Below are 18,345 nucleotides of genomic sequence, written 5' to 3'. Positions count from 1 at the left end.
TGTTTGTGTCACTTGGGGTAAATCAAATGAAGGATTTAAAACACGGAAGTCACAAAATAACACATTTAAACTTAGTGATGAGGCAGCAGTGGATCAACAACTCCTGTGAGACATCATGCACAAATGCTGATTTTCTCCATGTGCTTTGGTACAGGAGAGTGAGTGAGTGAGTGAAACCTAATTTTCCAGTCAGAAGAGGCTCTCAGGCTGCAAACACATTCTTAAGATAATCTGATGAGAGGAACTCAGGCCAGAGAGCAGTAATGTTATCCGCAGATAGTATAATCATTTTACCTAAAGAGATCTTAGGACGCTCCATCTGTGTTGGCTAATAAATCACTCATGATAATATCTTCTTGACCTTTAAATACAGGTCTAACTTGCTTGCCTTTTTGTTGAAATACCCAAATGTCCTAGATGTGCCCCACATGACAACGGCTCTCATAGCAACAGATCCAGCATCAGCTCCATCCACTTTCATGTGGTAAGAACCACAGTGAGTGGGTTTGTTTGTTTTAGGCTGAACTTTAACACTTAAGTGACAAAATGCTTAAGTGCTGGATGGTTAGCGGGGGATGTTTTCATGTTATTCCCTCGCTACATGAGTTTGAGTGTCTGAAACATGGCTGTTATTGAGATGTTGTTATAATGAGGGCGTTTAAGTAAAAGAGAACTTGCAAGAAAGCAGCGTCTGTGTCTGATGATGGGAGGATCGCAGCACTGCACTTTCCTCGCCAGTGAGAGAACATGGTTGGCTTTTGAGTGGCAGATGCAATTGGTTGAGACAGAGAAACTCAGCTCACTGGAGTCCAATTAAAAATACCACACAGGGCCACTTTGCCGACTGGGGCACATGCTCTAGTTACCTGGGGTCCTGGAAATAAGGCATCGTGGGAGAAGGGGAAGAACTGTCTTGATACGCTGATATTAGGTGTCCGGAAAATGTGCTGTTCTGCAGAATGATGAGAAAAACAATCATATAAATTGGGGAATATGCCACTGCTTTTGTGAAAAAGCAAAAGGGGCCTATAGGGGTCAGAATAGCTGATGTATTCCACTGCATTCAGTCCAAAGTAGTGCGTTGAGATTAATGGTACTTAGAACCCTTCATTGAGTTTGTGGCCATAGGCTGTGAGGCTCTGTCACATCACCATTACCCCTGACATCCACAGCAGACTCGCGCTTTCGCCCACTGCCGATGGCAAATCACATGAAAATATGTTTTGTGTTTAAGTTCCCAGGTGGGTGTTCCTGTTAAGATGAGGATACACTGATATTATGAGAACATGCAGGAGGATCACGTCATTAAAGGTAGAAGAAAAGGTCTCTGAGGGTGATTAAGAGCTTCACGTTCCAACTATAGAAAATGAACATGATGATGTACAGTATGTTTTCATGCATTTTTAAACATGTCCTTGTCCCAGTATACAAACGTGAGGGTAAAGTCTAAACAACTTCCGCTGGTGGCCAGTTGCTGCCACGTTAAGCTACATTCTGTGAAACCTTTTGTGTTACAGTCCAACCTGTTTGCAGCATCTCGTTTTAACTCCTGGCACAATGTTGCCGTTCCTTCTGTCTGTCTTGACATAAGACAAATCACCTTCCTGTGTGCAGTGAGGTAATGTCCCCAGGCAGGACAGGACAGGACAGGACAGGAGATCTTACACCACTTACACGGGGAAAAACAGAGAGAGCCGTTTGGAGCTGATAGACTTCTTTTGACTCCTTTGACAAAGGTTTTGAATGCACTTCAGTGCAAAGATAAAAGAGCTCCACATTTCTACTGTAAAATCAACACATTTACCTGACAGTTATGTTGACATAGAAATGTTTGCTAATTCATGCATTGATTAGCTTAATTGTCCCAACCATTTGCATAACAGGCTGTGTTAATCCCTTTATATCCTGTATTCCAGGATATTAGGCAGCTTAAGTGCCTTTTGTTTAATTGCATAGCTGTGATTAAAAAAAAAACAAAAAACAACTGAAACATCCCCTCAGACGTTTGATGCATTAATTGCTTTAAATGACTCTCTTATCTGCTGCGTTCATCAGTCTTACAATCAGCATTAGTCACAGTGAAACCTCTTTGACCTTCCCCTGCCTTTGTTAAACATTTGTTGTTTCGTTGTCCTGAGTCATTACCGGTGCTGCAGCCATTATTCATCATCATCGTCGGGAAATGTTCTTCATACATAATGGAAATCGCAGACCTGCACGTGAGGCTCTCTGGCTTCTCGTAAACGTGCGTTTTTGACTGGCTGGGTGAGCTCCATCACGTTTGCTGGGCCAACAGCACAGCAGTGATATTTTAGACACTGGAGTGCACTCAGGACAAAATATCCTCTCTGTCATGATTGTCGTGTGAAAAGAGGGGAACGCGCATGTTGTTACATTGATTTCTGCAAGTCCGCTCCCTCGATTTACTGCCCGTTCACTTGTATTATTATTCGTTCAATACATTTTCAAAGGCACTACGTAATAGCCGCTGATATTCATTAGGATGGAGCACTGCTGCATGTTTACTTGACTTAGCTAGAACTTGTTCTGAGCAGCTGAAATAATGTGCATGACTGGAAAATCATAGGGTATTTCAAAGGGTTTAGGTTTTTTGAAGTGTGGATGAATGAGGCACTGACATGAAGGAAACTGAAATGGTAAACTACTTACTCCCTTCACCAACCTCCATAGAGAAAAAGGAGCATTTTTAGCTTGCAGAGTAGCAGGAGTTTCTGGTCCACTGCTGCCTCTGTTTGCTACGTTTTTTTTATCACTTCAGTATATCCCAACAAAGGATTTCAAACACCAAAGTCTCAGAATAAAAGTCAAATAAAACTTTTGAATTCACTGATGGATTAACAACTTCTGTGAACTATGAACTTTGGTGTGGGGAGTTAGCGGGAAGGATGAATGCCTCGTTTTCAGTTTTACAGTTTACATGTTGTGGGTACATACGTCAAGTGTCTTGTCAAATGTTACATCCTGAACATATATATCAGATATTCCCTCTCACTGGATTTAAATTGTCCTTCATTATTGAACAATATTGTCTTTATACAGTAGACAAAACCATGTTTGAGTCTTTATAATAAGTTTACCTTTGTTTATACTACAAATATAGTACATTTTTCAAATTGAGTTCAGTTTATTTACTGAATTTAGCATAACTTTCAATTATGTGATATTGTCTTTCATTTATATTGGGCTAGACACAGCCAAGACTCATCAGTACATCTGTGACACTTGGTTTAACAGTGATTTCTTCAGAAAGTTGATGAGGAGTCAGAATGGCTCAATATAGATTCCTCAAACCAGGTTGGGTGAATTTATTAAATGGAATAAAAATAAACTGCTTCTCGTTTGGGCTTGTGAAATTCCTTTGTACTCCCGCGCTGTCAAATATTTTGCAGACATGCAGTGTCTGCTTATGGACTCTCTTTGAAGCACAACTTAATTCACTGGGGTGGATTTGTTTCATCTTCTCAACTCAAAAGAAAATAACTGAGTTAACTGAGCCAGGAGCTGTCCACATGCCACATGTTTCAAGTATTTTTCTTATATGACCAGGCCTCATTAGATCAAATCCTTGCCTTGTTTTTGAAAAAGTTTGGAAATGTGTGTGTATAAAGGCATCCTGGCACTTGACTAAGACTAATATTCTACATCATCATAAATATGGATTTTGTTAGCAGTCATCTTATCTTGCTCTTAAAGCTGTATGGACATGGCTTTCATTGAAATGTTTTTAACTGGCTCGGGTATTATGTTCTCTAGAGAACACAAATTTGCGTTGATTCTAAAATAAATATAATGCAAATGCTGTATATTCTCCCGGGTGTGGTTTTCCCTATAGATTGTATTTATGTGTGTAAAATAAAATAAAATAAAAATGCAAATGTACATGCTGTATGTGCACATGCTGCACATGCTGTTGCCTCTGTGAGCAGGACTGTGCATGTTTCTTCCGCAGCCATTTTCAGAACCGAGCCCATCTGGACAATTAATGCCACGCGATCTATGTTCCTCAGCGTCCACGCAGACGGCGAAACACGACAACTAACTGTCCACCTGCTCGGGCTCCTCTGCATTCTGCCTGCATACACAGCTCGGCTGACATTGACCCACTGCAGATAGCATTATTATTTTTGCAGCTCCTTAATTGGTTTCCGAGTGCTTATTTTATTCACTGTGTCCGAGCTGATGGTCCGAAATGATGGTTTTAATGGGAATCATAAGAAACGATGTGCCCAGAGCAGTTTTGCAGCCCGATCAACGGGAGATGATGATTTGCTCTGTTGGATGAAAGTGGCGTTGGGCTTCTGCTGCCTGTAGTCTCTTTAAATCTCCAATCTGTCCGCACAGGTTATCTGGCCTGTTTGGTATGTTTTTTACAAAAAAAAGGAAAGCACAGAGTTTGAATTTGGCACCGTGAGATGTAGCTCCGCGTGTCAAAGCCCTCATTACAGGACAAAGAGATTTTAATATTATCAAGATATATATATATATATATATATATATATATATATATATATATATATAATAATACTGGGAATGCCCTGGTAACCATCTGCCACTGTGGCTTACAAAATACCTTGTCGCGTTTGGCTTGGTGTATGAATATGAAGTGTGGTTTGACTGGGTGAGACAAATCCTACTTTGACATATAAAAAAAAGTTCATCTTCCCCTCTTAAAGCTGCAGTGCAGAACTTTCGGTGATTTTTTACTCATAATATATTTTTTTTTGTTGTTGATGTTATTATTCTCCCTTGGTTTGGCCTTTGTGAACAATATCACTATCTTTATTTGTATCACGGTCTCTGTCCTGCAATACTTTGTGTGTGTACAGCAGCAGTGTAGGGGCGGGCGTGGACACGAAGCGTTCATGGACGACCATGATTTTTGAACGGTAGAATTCACTGCCGAAGCGTTTCACGAGGGCTTCCTTGTGTCATATTCCGACCTCTTTACAGCCGTCTTCGCTTCACTCGCTCAAAGTCGCAGCTGCCTCTGTCTGTCTCGACCACAGACCGTAAATAAAAATTGGGAATATTCTGTCTTGCATTTGCATCAAAACTCGGAGTTGGGAGTGATGTCACGTCCGAGTTCATCGCGTTCCAGAGAGAAGACATCAACACAATCGTAGCCATTGTTAGCAATACCAGTCGATATCAACCTCTGCACCAGAGGTCTCAAACCCACGGCCTGCGGGCCACATGCAGCCCTCCAATCTATTTTTTTTTTTAGTAATAGATCAATTTTGCATCATTAATACATTGTTATTGTGAACTACATAGCTATATCATTTCATATCAACACAGACACTTTTATTTTAAATTTTAAAATATAATTTATAAAAGTTCATATTGCCCACCCTTCTATTGAGTAGTTCATGCTTAGTGACCCCAAGGTCATTTGAGTTTGAGACCCCTGCTCTACGCAGTATTTGGCGCACACAGTGTAGCTACGGACATCTAATGAAAAAGTACTATTTGTACGACTTATTGACTGGCAGCCACCTTGGAATCCTAGCTTTGGAGTTTTCCGAGTTACAAATCTGTGTTTCCGACTATGAATTTGCTAATCGTCTTCCAGTTTGCCGGAGGAAGCCAGCACAGAAGTAAAAATATGTTGAATAGCCATGAGGGGGCGCCTCCACTGGTTGCACAAAGAACTATGAGCTTCTACTTCTCATTAGTTTTACAACAGTAAGACATTTTCCTAAAGAGTTAAAGGTCTTAATTGCTAGTTTGAAGTCTCCTTTTGTAAAGTATGTTTCCATCATTGCACCCTTTTGTAGAATTATGTGATTTATTTGTTGAGTTTGTGTTGTCATTGTTTCTATGTCTTATACATGTGCACAAGATAATACACAACTTCTGATTCCGGCACAAGTACGGCACATATGGGTGGATACCACTGTGACTGAAACCTATTGTCCAATAGGTTTCTGGGCAAATTGCTATATATTTATATTCGGGAGTTTAGTTTTAGGCGTGTTCGACACAACTGATATAAAACAAATCACTTCCTGTGTGCCGTGTGTGAATGTCACCGGGTGACACAAGAAACTGAGAAACACAGGGAGAGTCGTGTGGAGCTGACAGGCTTCATCTACATATTTTGAATGTAGCAGACAGTCTTTGTCGAGCGCTTTTATCCTCCACATGAGGGTCGCAAGGCCACTGGTGCCAATCCCAGCTGACACAGGACGAAAGGTGGTTCACCGGTCCATCACAGGACCGACACACAGGCAAACATCACTCTCACATTCACAGTCTAGCGTGTTCAATTAACCTCTGCGTGTTTTTTGGACTGTGGGAGGAAACCAAAGGACTCGGAGAAAACCCACACACATAGGGATGTAACAGACATTTATATTTAAAAGCTACATATAGTAGAATGGACGAATATAGATTCCTCAAACCAGGTTGAGTGAATTTATTAAATGTAATAAAAAAATAAACTGCACGATAGTAAGTCATTTTGGTCTTCATTTTTCTTGTGTATTTCCTTTTCACCCCTCAGCACCCAGTGCACCTCCGCAGCAAGTCACAGTGTTGACTGTTGGGAGCCATAACAGCACGTCCATCAGTGTGTCATGGGACCCTCCTCCCTCTGACCAGCAGAACGGCATCATCCAGGAGTACAAGGTATGTCTGATACACTCTGTGCTGTAACATACTGTATCAATGTTATCATCAATGTATTAATATCTTCACGTAAGTCACAATATCATCTTGTATTTTGAATATTATCATGACATGGCACATTTTGTCTTTTCATGGTTAAATTAAATGAGTTGAATATGATATTTACGATAAATGAGCGGTACAGGGTGCAGCTCGTGTGTCATATATCGCGACATAGCCTGAAAACACTGACATATCGCCACACGAGCCCTACACTGTATCAAACTGAGTATTTCAGCGACGTGCTGCACCACCCCCAGCTGAAACCTGTCTGCTGTGTTTATCTTTGTCAGATCTGGTGTTTGGCCAACGAAACACGCTTTCATGTCAATAAGTCTGTGGACGCAACCATCCGTTCAGTGGTTGTCGGGGGTCTGCAGAGTGGAGTGCAGTACCGTGTGGAGGTGGCTGCCGGCACAAGTGCAGGAGTGGGGGTCAAGAGCAAACCCCAGCTCATCATCTTGGGTAATCCACTCACATCGCACACACAAACCCGGAGTCAAATGAAAGGACTTCATAATGTGGAAACCCGGGTGTCCATCACTCACTGTGGGGGCGTGGAAAACTGATTTATCAATTTATAGCACTTGGAAGAAAGAAGATTGCACTTTACAACGTAGACGTCCACGCAGAAATCAATAACAGTTCATTAAGTGTAGCAGTGTGGTAACACAGTGCCAAGTACTGTTAGCCATATCAATAATCCTCCTCAATATGTGTGCAGCTGCTGCTAACAAAGTAGACAGTGTTTTTTTTTTTTTTTTTTGCGGGAGCTTATCAGCCTATCACGTTTTATCAAACGGCTAAAGGATGGCGGGAGTATATAAGCCCAGAATCAATATGTGAGCCCGGGCCAGATGCTCCTCATCGGTGACTTTTGACTGATATATAATAACAGCATTAACGCGCAAAGAAAAAGGGAAACACAAGCATGTGGACTGAAGCTTAATGATATGGGGTTGGGGGGGCAGGTGGGCGAGCGGGTGGGGTGGGGGTGTTTCCTGCTGGAGACTGTGAATGTAATTTCACAGCACAGTAGCCGCAGCAGAAAATCAAACTCTGTCAGAGCTGCTCTGTCAATCTCGTGTCTTGCAGCTCAACTTGATAAGTGCACAGCTGAATTGATTAACTCTGCCGACATATTGGATGCACTGATGCAGTTTTTATTCTCTCTCTCTCTGTGTGTGTGTTATTTTTTATAGTTTATTCATAGTCTCCTCCTTTGGCTGTTACTGCTCCTGCGTGATGCTTGATATACAACACTGGTTCTGTTGTTGTTGTTGTTGCAGTTTCTTCGTGTATTAAAACACATATATTTTTGCTTCCTTTGCAAATTTGATTTCCTCTTATTTTGTAACTGTGAAATAACAAGAATTCACTGTGATTATAATGATTTGAAGGGTCAGGGTTTTATTCTGCTTTGTTTGTGTTTTAAGCTTCCTATTCAAAAGTGAAATGTGAGATCTGTCAGGTTTGTCCATTTGGGCTTCTGTAGACACAGGGGCAGCACGAAATGGCGGCCTCTGTAAAACAAGGCTTGGGGTTTCTTAAAATACAATATAAAAAGGCCGTATTAGTCTAGGGATTTGTTTTGAAAGCGACGATACACATAAATTACTCAAAATTGGCCACGCCATACAGTATTTTTATTTTACTTTAAATTGGGTTTGACAGGTGACAGCCTGTGAATTATCTTTGTGCAGAGCAATTAACTGAAACACCAATAAAATGCCCAAAATCAAATATAACCATTCAGGCGTGTGTCTTTGGTGCAGGTGCAGAGCTCAGGGATGTGATGACGGGATCCGAGGGCAACAGCAGCATCTCAGATGTGGTGAAGCAACCGGCCTTCATCGCCGGTTTGGGAGGAGCCTGCTGGATCGTCCTCATGGGCTTCAGTGCCTGGTTGTACTGGAGGAGGAAGAAGAGGAAGGGACTCAGCAACTATGCAGGTTAGAAGAGAATCAATTCACGACACTCATCTGCATCAAAAACAGACTCTTTCCGTCGCTCACGTGTTCCTCCGTGAAGGCTGACGTGTGACTCCATCTGGGCTGGAATGGAGAACAAAGTGAGGAGACTGAACACGGACGGAAATGGGCTCCATTTATTTTAATTCACTGTGCACTGATGTGCATCAGCTGTGCCGAGTTCCATCACCATCTCACTCCTGACACACTAATACGTTCACACCAGATAAGTCATTTAACATCTCCTCTCCATTATCAGTCCATAGCTGCTGCTGTTTGCACATTAACATGAGCTGTGTCCAGGTTTAGGTCTGAACCCCCCCCGCCCCCCCCCCGCCCACGAGTCACACACACACAGCAGAGTGTTCATTATTGTAATGCGTATTGCGGCTCTCATTGTCGAGACTTGTGCACGGAGAGCTGCGATTTCCTAATTCCGTGGGGATTTAAGGTGACTGAGTGCTGCTCGTCCGATCCCTTCCCCCAAACACAAAGTGACGACTTTAATTCCCAAACAGTACAATTTCCATTTCAAAATGTTTGTAATGCAACATTGTCTCTCCCAACACTCAACATTATTATCTTTATGTCGAAAAAAGCAATATACAAAATGATGACTAAGATGCCTCCGGGGAGAACTGGGTCAAACGTTTCACCTTCAGGACAATCAGTGTAATTTCCAAAAGATGCTGGAATGCAGTAGTTTGATGGATTACCTCCTCCGGTTTCCTCAAAATCTGAGCAGCGCTGACACAAGACAAATGAACAAACAAGCAAAATTTTAGACAACGGATCAATATAACATATTTTTCACTTTTTCTCCTGTCTTTTTCCTCTGCAGTTCAGTCCTTCACCTTCACCCGTGCAGGTACGGCTTTAACTTTTGTATTATATTTGATATGATCATGCAAAATAATCACAATTTAACTGTTTTCTTCTGTTTTCCCAACAAGTCACTTTTCAAAGAGACAGAGGCCTGATCAGAAACGGAAGGTGAGAATTCAAATCCATCCATCCATTATCTGTACAGATTATCTTTTGTGGGTCATGGGGGGGGGGAGAAGAGCCAATCCTGGCTGACAATGAATGCAGGGTCTACCACTTTATCACAGGACTGATGTACAGAGATAAACAACCATTTACTGTCACATTCAGTTTTGGGCAGGTTTGGCTACATTCATGCAAATCTATTGTTTTATCCTCACATCACATCTTTTCCGGCAGACTGTAAACTGCAAGCAATCAAATCAGATTTGTGTGTCCAGGCATAACCAACCTCTCTGCATAGGTTGCTTTGTTAATGATGTAGGTTACCCCATGTTTGTGGTGCAGCTGAATAACACAGATGCAGGAAAAATGCAACAAAAACTGAGCAAAAGTGGAGAAAAAGTGAAGTTGTCAATGTGGGTTACTTTAAGAGTGACACAAAAGACAATTCTAAATCCTATTTAAGCAGCCAGAGCGATCCGTCTGAGACCCATGTGCAGAAATCCAGTTGAAAGTCACACTTCAGTCCACTTCCAAATCCCAGCTGACACAGGGCTAAAGGCGAGGTATACAGCCTGGACAGGTCACTAGTCCATCACGGGGTTACGCATCACACGGAGATAACTGGTCGAGGCAGATGGCCGCACATCTTTGAGTCTGGCTCTGTCAGAGATTTTTTTCCTGTTGAAAGGGAATTGTTTTTCTCTCCACTGATGCTTGCTCCTTGTGTGAATTGTTGGGTTTCTCTGCTCTCTATAATGTTGTCTATATATGGCGCCTTGAGATAATGTATGTTGTGATTTGGCGCTATACAACATTGTTTGAATTGAATTGAATTGAAACAACCATTCACTCCTACAGTCAATTTAGAGTGTCCAGTTAAACTGTGGGTGTCTTTGGACTCTGGGAGGAAACCACACGGTGAGAACATGTAAACTCCATACTGAAAGGCCCTCGGTCAGACCGGGTCACATACCCGGCCACATGGCTGGCTACTCTGTCTCCCAAAGATTACTTTTATTTTTCCGGCAGGCTGAACATGGAATAAAGCCAGTTTGACACATCTTCATCACAGAATGTCTGGAACACATGTTACCTGAGCATTCTCACTGCCTGCGTGGCTATTTTTTGGAAATAGAAGTCTCACCTATTTTTACCGCAAGCCGCAGGCACTTCACAGCCAAAACAGACAGTGAAAACTATCTCTTACCGCGGTTTCAACATCTATATTTGTCAAATTTGTCTCAACCACAACAGGCGATGTACCCAATTCAAAATAAAAGCACGCCATTGAAGCTGGCATTTATATAGAGAAGTATTTGATTGATATTAAAGGTGTTTTTTTTTATAATTGTATAAGGCAGACTACTTGTTAAACGTATTAACCCATGTAAACTACACATGTTTAAACCTGGCAAGAAGAAAACCACACAAATATAGAACATGAAATGTGTGTAAGTGGGTTTTCTCAATTTCCTCCCACAGTCCAAAAACATGCAGAGGTTAGTGGACGCTCAGAGTGTGACCCCCCACCTTTCACCCTGGGTCGGCCGAGTGAATGCATGAATAAATGAATGAAACTCCATACAGAGAACGAGCCCAGGTAGAATCTGGAGCCTCTCCTGCGTTTGAGGCAGCGGTGCTAATCACCGAGCCGGCCCTGAGAAATAGCTCGAGCTTCGCGACTGACATTTTAGTGCCACATTACAACCCTCACCCTGCCTCTTAAGTGGCAACAACCCACTGTAATAACTGAAATGAAGATTTCTTGACACGGTCATTTTGATTTGCACAGTGTACTCCCAGCTTACTCATATGGCTGTATGATATCCACTTGATGAAATCATTAATCACTCCTTTGAAGTGAGTGCTACCAATTAAAGCAGGTGGCTGCTGTTTCGTTCACTGGCTCCACTTCAGTTCACTTGAGGTTGCTGGCAGAGTGAGAGGTCGTGGGAGGGGGAGGGGTTATGAGGGGGGGTTGATGGATGTGCTTTTTAAAAAGCTCTGCATACAGAAACCCACCACGGCTCCAGTGTGACGGTGGACCTTGAGGCTCATGAAAGCACCCAGCCTGCTCAAAATGCCCATACTTATGCAGACCACAGAGAATGTGGGGAAACCGAAAGGAAGCGAAAGAGTGAAGTTTTGTTTAGTTGCTTTTTTTTTTGCATTCCTCCCTGCTTCCTCTTTCCTGTACCTAAGCAAGCAGATAAGTCCAGAGCCAGAGCAACTTCATTTGGTAACACTTTAAGTCCCTGTCGAGTGATAAAAGTATATCTTCTGACTTTGTCACCTTCCAAATTCGAATGATTGAAAAGTCTACAAAAAAAAAATTGGATGCTGTTCTTTAGTGTTTGTACAGAATATAAATGTAAATGTGCTGTTATTAAACTTGCTGTTCAACAAACCATTTTGGTGGCAGTTTAACAACATACAAACTGTTTGGGCTAAAGTCCTGCTCTCTGCCTCCCTCTTTCTCAATCAGTGGTACTGCAGCCTCACAGCAGGAGTCTGCGCTTCTTTCTATTCTTCATTTCCTCTTCTTAAGGAGGGATGCCTTTTCACCTGGCTTACAAACCATCCTCAAAATTCATCCAACCAAAGCATTATTACGACAAAGATAACACACAAAACAAAATACACAAGTTCATAAACAAAATATGGAAAAATAACAAAAATAAGAACAACAAATTGGGTTGTTGATGAGTGTTTCAAGGACCAGCCTATATAAGTGACTGAATCTGAGATAAATAACCAAAGCTAAAATAACTGATTCTGTATGGTCATGCCTGTGTATTTTAGAAAGGTAAATAATGGACATAATTGTTTGAACACCTTGTAGCCATCAACCCAGTCAGCTGTCACAGATTCCCTCGGTACTTGCCAAGCCAGTGAAAAATTCACTGTGTAGCCACACGTTAAGTAAATATATGCAAACCGACTGCAGAAGGCATGTAAGTGGTTTTTTTTTGTTTTTTTTTTGCCGTTTTATAGCAGTTGATACAATGCAGTTGTAAATCGCTTTCTTTTTTCTCCTTGAATCACTGCCCACAACTCCTCTACCTTGAAGTCAAAGCCTGTTTTCACGACCGTTGTATTTCACTGAGACAAAATGAGACAGTAGCTTTCCCTAAACCAGCTAATGGGCTTTTGCTGTCTCTGTTGCCATGGCGACAGTGCGCCAGTGTAGCTGATCTGCCAGAGGCTGTCCATGATTCTCAATTTAAAATGTAAATTTCTGTTGTGCTCAGGCTCTAAAGTGGATTTAGTGTGTATTTAAGGCCTGCCTTGTTCCTCCGGGGAGAGTTGAGGGTGCTGGAGTTTAGGGGCAGGCAGCACTCTGATTTATAGACTTGCCATTTTATGTCTCTGTGTAGTTTATTGTTGCCTGTGTAGTGGGTTGCTGCAGCTGCATCTGCTGCTGCGCCATAGGAGAGAACACGCTGAATGAGTTTTCTCATCATTTTTGATGTTGATGAGCTCAACAGTTACGGTGCAGACCGAGTATTTAACTATGTTACACCTCTGTGTTTCTCTCTCCCTCACTTGTTTTTATCTCCTTATAAACACCCTCACAGCCGCCCTGGGCTATTGAAGGCAGGTGACCCTGGCCTTCCGTGGTTAGCCGACTCCTGGCCCTCCACAAGCCTCCCAGCTACCAGGGGCTTGGACAGTCCAAAGGGTGGCAACAACTTTGGGCGCGGAGGTAAGAATTTGTTTAAGAAATTATATTTATTTACACATTTTTACCAACAATTTTTACAAAACTGAAGAACAACGCCTCACTCAGTGAATCAGTAAAATCACAGGAATAATCCATATCCAGTCTCCTCTGAACAGTTTGTTAATAATTTCTGCATATAAATAAGCATATTTTATCAGCATTATCTATTGCTCTAAACGATATAGCTTGATTAACTAACTCCACAAATGAGTCATTGGTGCCTGAGCCTCGGAGAAGACACACACACAGGCTTGGTTGCTGAGGGGAGCTCCGCTTTAGCGATGCCTAGTTGGACAGTTTTGACGTTCATCCTTTGGGAAGCACATCAAGCATAAGCACACAAACACACACACAAACACACATGCGCGCCATAATTAAAAGAGCCTTTGAGGTCCATACTTTGCTAATTTGCTTTGACAAGGCTGATCTTTGGGCTTAAAGCTGCAGTGTTTAACTTTTGGTGATTGTTGCTGTTGTTGATTCTGCCTCGGTTCGGTCATTTCGGTCTTCATTTAACAGAAACAATGTCATTTGTATGCCGCGTCCAGGCTCAGTGAAGCAATACTATCAGACCTGACTGAGGGGATGTTTGTGTGTATACAGCAGCAGTGCAGGGTCAGGTGGAGTCAAGAAAACATATATCCGAGAAAACCTGTTTGCCGCCATCTCACTTTACTGCCTCGCACAATCACTTCCTGTGTAGAGTGTGGGAATATCGCCAGGCGACGCAAGGTCTAAACACAGCTATACCGACAAACACATAGAGAGTCATGCGGAGCTGATACTCTTAATCAGCAGTGTGTGAACTCACACGACAATGCTTTGAATCAAATGGACATTATATTTAAAAGTGTTGCACTATTGTTTTTAATTTGTGATGAGAAAGAAAGGAGAGAGAAAAGAGAGATGAAGAGCTGCTGTTTGGTGTTGAGTGAAAAGATTTCAATCAAGGTTATATAGCAAAAGATTTCACAAACCAAATTATAAAGGCTATATTAATATGAATAGAAATAGAAATGGCATCATATTCATCATAGAAATGAATAGTAACCACTTTTTTTCAATATTTAATCTACTTTTTCTTTTCCAGCCGAGCTCTCATAATATGTAGCTTTTGAAATTTGCAGTCACTACTTTATTAACCAGCTTTTTAACTTTCCCAAAAATACAGTGTCTTGGTTTTTCAAATATTCTTTTCATCCCGTGTCATTTTCATAACATCGTTAATGCAGGTGTATGATTTATTTATTTATTTATTTACTGTGAATGTTTTCATGCATTCTGAACTCACGTGGACCCTGGTTAACTGCGGGCTCCATGTGGGCAGGACAGTAGAGCTGAAGGTTAGCGCTGTTAGAGTGTCCCTCTTCACTGGCCTCCAACAGAGTGTTGCATGCTCATTATGGCCCTAGATAATCACATTCATTCATATCAAAGCCGTTTGAGGCCTGTATTTAACTAATACAGAGTGCCAGAGCAGTGGGGAGTGTTAATGACCTTAAAGATCGTTAACTCCGCGTCAATGTATCGCTCCATGATCCCTTCCCCTCATCGTCCCTCTCCTCTTCCATAATCTCAGATGTTTTACCGTCCGCAGCGGTGGAGAAGACGGGCACCATGCTGTCTGATGGTGCCATCTACAGCAGTATTGACTTCATGGGGAAGGCCGGTTACAGCAGTCCAGCACGAGGCACTCAGCCCACCCCCTATGCCACCACACAGATACTCCAGTCCAACAGTTTCCACGAGCTGGCTGTGGACAGACCAGATCCACGCTGGAAGGCCTCTCTCCAAGCCCAGCAGGAAATAGCAAACCTGGGCTACTCGCTAACAGACAGACACCCTGGCAGTGGTATGTAAGCGAGAGCACGACAGAGCCTCATTGTTTGTTTCTTTTTGTTTGTGTTAAGGTGTACTCTTGTGTATGTGTCTTTGTCTTTGTGTGTGTTTCATATAAGGCAGACTGACAGTGTATTAAATACAATTTCACAAAGTTGGACTAGCATGTACAGATAATGTGGTTGGAAGACAAGCTAGCTAGCGCGTGTACCAAGTTGCAATTTGACCTATTGGACGATACCAGCTGTCAATCACACTGTTGTCCACTCATATCCTCTAAATCTAAAGGGAATATACTTTACAAAGATTACTGACATTATAAATCAACTGGGATGTAGGCACTAATTTTACCATAGACTTCAATTCAAACTGAATTATTGGTGATTCATTCTGTATATTTTCACTGCTGGCTTCAGGAAGGAAACTAAAGAACCACTTTTTTATAAACTGTTTATGGCGTATATGTTCAACTTGACACAATTCCCGCCCATTGAAATACATGAAGCCAATAATAGAGGTAGTAAAGGCAGATAATGTGGCATGACATGGCACCAACTACCCACCAGCTATAGCTGTTTTGGTCTGTGATCTAAAAGGTCATCCGGAAAATTGCTTCAATCCTGACAAGCTGAAAGGATGTACAGTATATCGCCACCAAGTGTTGTAAAGATGGAAACACTTCATTCAGTAAAACGTATTCCTAGCTATTGCTGGTATACTGGGACAAGGAGAGTGGTCCAGTTAAATGGTGTATTTGTACGTTGGAATTGTTCTGAGTTAATTTTTTTTACAAGCAAAGAGCAAAAGGGGGAAAGGATTTTATTTACGTGTTTACTCAAAATGGATGCCCGAGGTTAATGTTTTTAAATCCTCGTCTTGTCTTCATCACAGTCCTACCCTGGGAGCTCATCTACCCCAGAAATGTCACACAATCATGACACATTTCTTTTTGCCCTAATTTGATTAGCAGTGGCAGAAAATTCCCTAAGTGTTCCCAAGTTCTTCATTCGATGTACATTCGCTTTTGTCAAGTCGAGGAGGCATTTTTAGTCAGTGTTTGTGTAGTTTTGTGGTTTTGCACAATAGGCTGTGCTGTGTGCTTTCCAGAGATGAAGTAGAGAAGCTGTATGGGGAAAAAAAAAAACTCAAAAGTGGAACATTTCGAAAAATATTCCACATGTGCTGTCAAAACACTAAAAAGTGAGAATAAAAGGCTTTTATAAGATGGGAGATAGCTTTTAAGTCACATTGTGTGTTGAGTGCACAGGGATTTCTTAGTGTTGTGAAGACAAGGCTAAACATCGCTCCCTCTTCATCCACCCCCAGGTGCAAAGGTTGGGAAGAAAAAGAAGGTGAAGGGTGGAACAAAGACCTCCAAATCAAATGGGACATGTTGGGCTAACATGCCTCTGCCTCAACCACCTATGCACCCGCTCCCTGGTACAGAGGTTGACCTTGACTGTTACCCTGAGGAAAAGCACGGAGGAGGGTAAGACATGTTCATATCTCATCAATCTCTGCCCTATTTTCTACACACAGGTCAGACAATCCTGCACCTGTGGCCAGAGTGTGTGTTTTAGTCCTAGCAATGTGAAGTCCTAACCATAGTATGTTTGTATTAAACATCCACTGTATAACAGTCAGCGTGGCAGAAATATTACCCATAAGTATCTTTGTTGAAGTGTATAATCACTTAAACAAATGTTTGGTTTCCTAAGAGCCCTGCTTTACAGAGGCAGCCATTTTGTGTGTCACATTTATGCAGCAGCAAAGCATAATACACATTTAACTCACAGAGTAAAGAGCTGATAATTATTATAACTTATTTATAATAATAATTATAATAATAATAATAATAATAAGGCTTTTTGAAGTGTAGTTGTATGACGTTCTGACTCACTGGCTGCCTGATTTTAACCACTTAACCTTATCGTCACAATATATTTGCTTTATCTTGGCTTCATCTCAAAGTTGTTGATCCACTGCTGCCTCCATCACTAAGTTTAAAGTGTTATTTTGTTTGGATTTAGTTTTCTTTGTGGGCTTTGGTGCAGGAGAGAAAACAATTTATAAACTTCAGTTTCCAGCCCCAAAAATGCTGTCTCTCAAGGAGATAAAGACCATAATACGATATTGTGGACTCAATTGTGTATCCGCATAGATTTTATTATCACCCTTTTGTTAGGTGGCTTTAATTTTTTTAATTTGTTTTAAGCAAAATCGATTCCTCTAAAATGTCAAAGTCAACTACGTGCTGTGTTGTATTTACATTTCTGTCCTAAATGTGCGCTAGAATGCGATTAGAACGTGTCAATAGTACTTTCAGAATCAGCTGTTTATCACAGGTGATGGATCGACTTTACGTGATTTTCATGTTCCCATAGCAGCCTCCGCATTAAAAACCACTTAGCTCAGCTTCAACTGCTCTCTATGGGACGACACAGATTAGGTTTTTTTTTCACTGCGGTGAGCTCAACGGTGATAGGACAAATGTGACAAAAATATCACTTCCAGGGAAGCTGGGCTTCCATGACAGTGGAGGGGGGAGGGGATAATTATTGTATACATAACTTGACCTGATATGAGCTTACCCTGTTTCAAAGACCAGCAATGGCCACTAGTTTGGGTAAATTCATTTTCAGATGGACACCACCTCTTACTTATTTGAAATAAAGTCTTCACATATTTTGTTTCTGACATTTTGTCCATGTAGCAGATATGACAGCAACAGCTGGGCACCACCCATGTCCGTTCATACTTACCACCATCAGACCTTGGACAATGAGGTGGAGGAGGAGAGAGGCCCCACTCCTCCTCTGAGAGGGAGATGTTCTTCTCCGGCAGCGTCTCCCTTCAGCCAGCCGTCTTCCTCCTCTCTCAGCTCCACCCATCACGAAGAAATGCAATCCATTCTGCAGGCCCACTTGGACGAGCTCACCAGAGCTTACCAATACGAGGTGGCCAAGCAGTCATGGTGAGGATCTTTCAAGTTCTTTTCTGGTTCCAATAAATAAGACCTGTGGGAGTGATACATCATTTCAAAGCTGTATTCTGCGTGTAGGCAGCCTAATTTTCTTCACTTATGTTTTGTTTCACGCCGAAGGAGAGATACCTGTAAATGTATTCATTTTA

At 41.8% G+C, this 18,345-nt stretch overlaps 1 protein-coding gene across 4 annotated transcripts in view; it reads left to right on the top strand.

Moving 5' to 3' along the window:
- LOC131458436 (roundabout homolog 2-like) overlaps positions 1-18,345 on the top strand; it is a 148,168-nt gene that overhangs the window by 124,497 nt on the left and 5,326 nt on the right. For 2 of the 4 annotated variants that reach the window (XM_058627544.1, XM_058627541.1), the window contains exons 15-23: positions 6,527-6,651; positions 6,984-7,155; positions 8,466-8,642; positions 9,502-9,528; positions 9,614-9,653; positions 13,229-13,356; positions 14,954-15,226; positions 16,540-16,702; positions 17,927-18,187. In XM_058627544.1, coding sequence (XP_058483527.1) covers positions 6,527-6,651; positions 6,984-7,155; positions 8,466-8,642; positions 9,502-9,528; positions 9,614-9,653; positions 13,229-13,356; positions 14,954-15,226; positions 16,540-16,702; positions 17,927-18,187 — 1,366 coding nt within the window. The remainder of the gene's footprint in view (positions 1-6,526; positions 6,652-6,983; positions 7,156-8,465; positions 8,643-9,501; positions 9,529-9,613; positions 9,654-13,228; positions 13,357-14,953; positions 15,227-16,539; positions 16,703-17,926; positions 18,188-18,345) is intronic. The other 2 variants (XM_058627543.1, XM_058627542.1) reach the window with 2 other exon arrangements.

This window comes from Solea solea, chromosome 4, assembly GCF_958295425.1.
Source record: "Solea solea chromosome 4, fSolSol10.1, whole genome shotgun sequence".
Lineage (NCBI taxonomy): Eukaryota > Metazoa > Chordata > Actinopteri > Pleuronectiformes > Soleidae > Solea > Solea solea.
The sequence above is the reverse complement of the archived record's forward strand: the minus strand, read 5'-3'. Positions and strand labels throughout refer to the sequence as shown.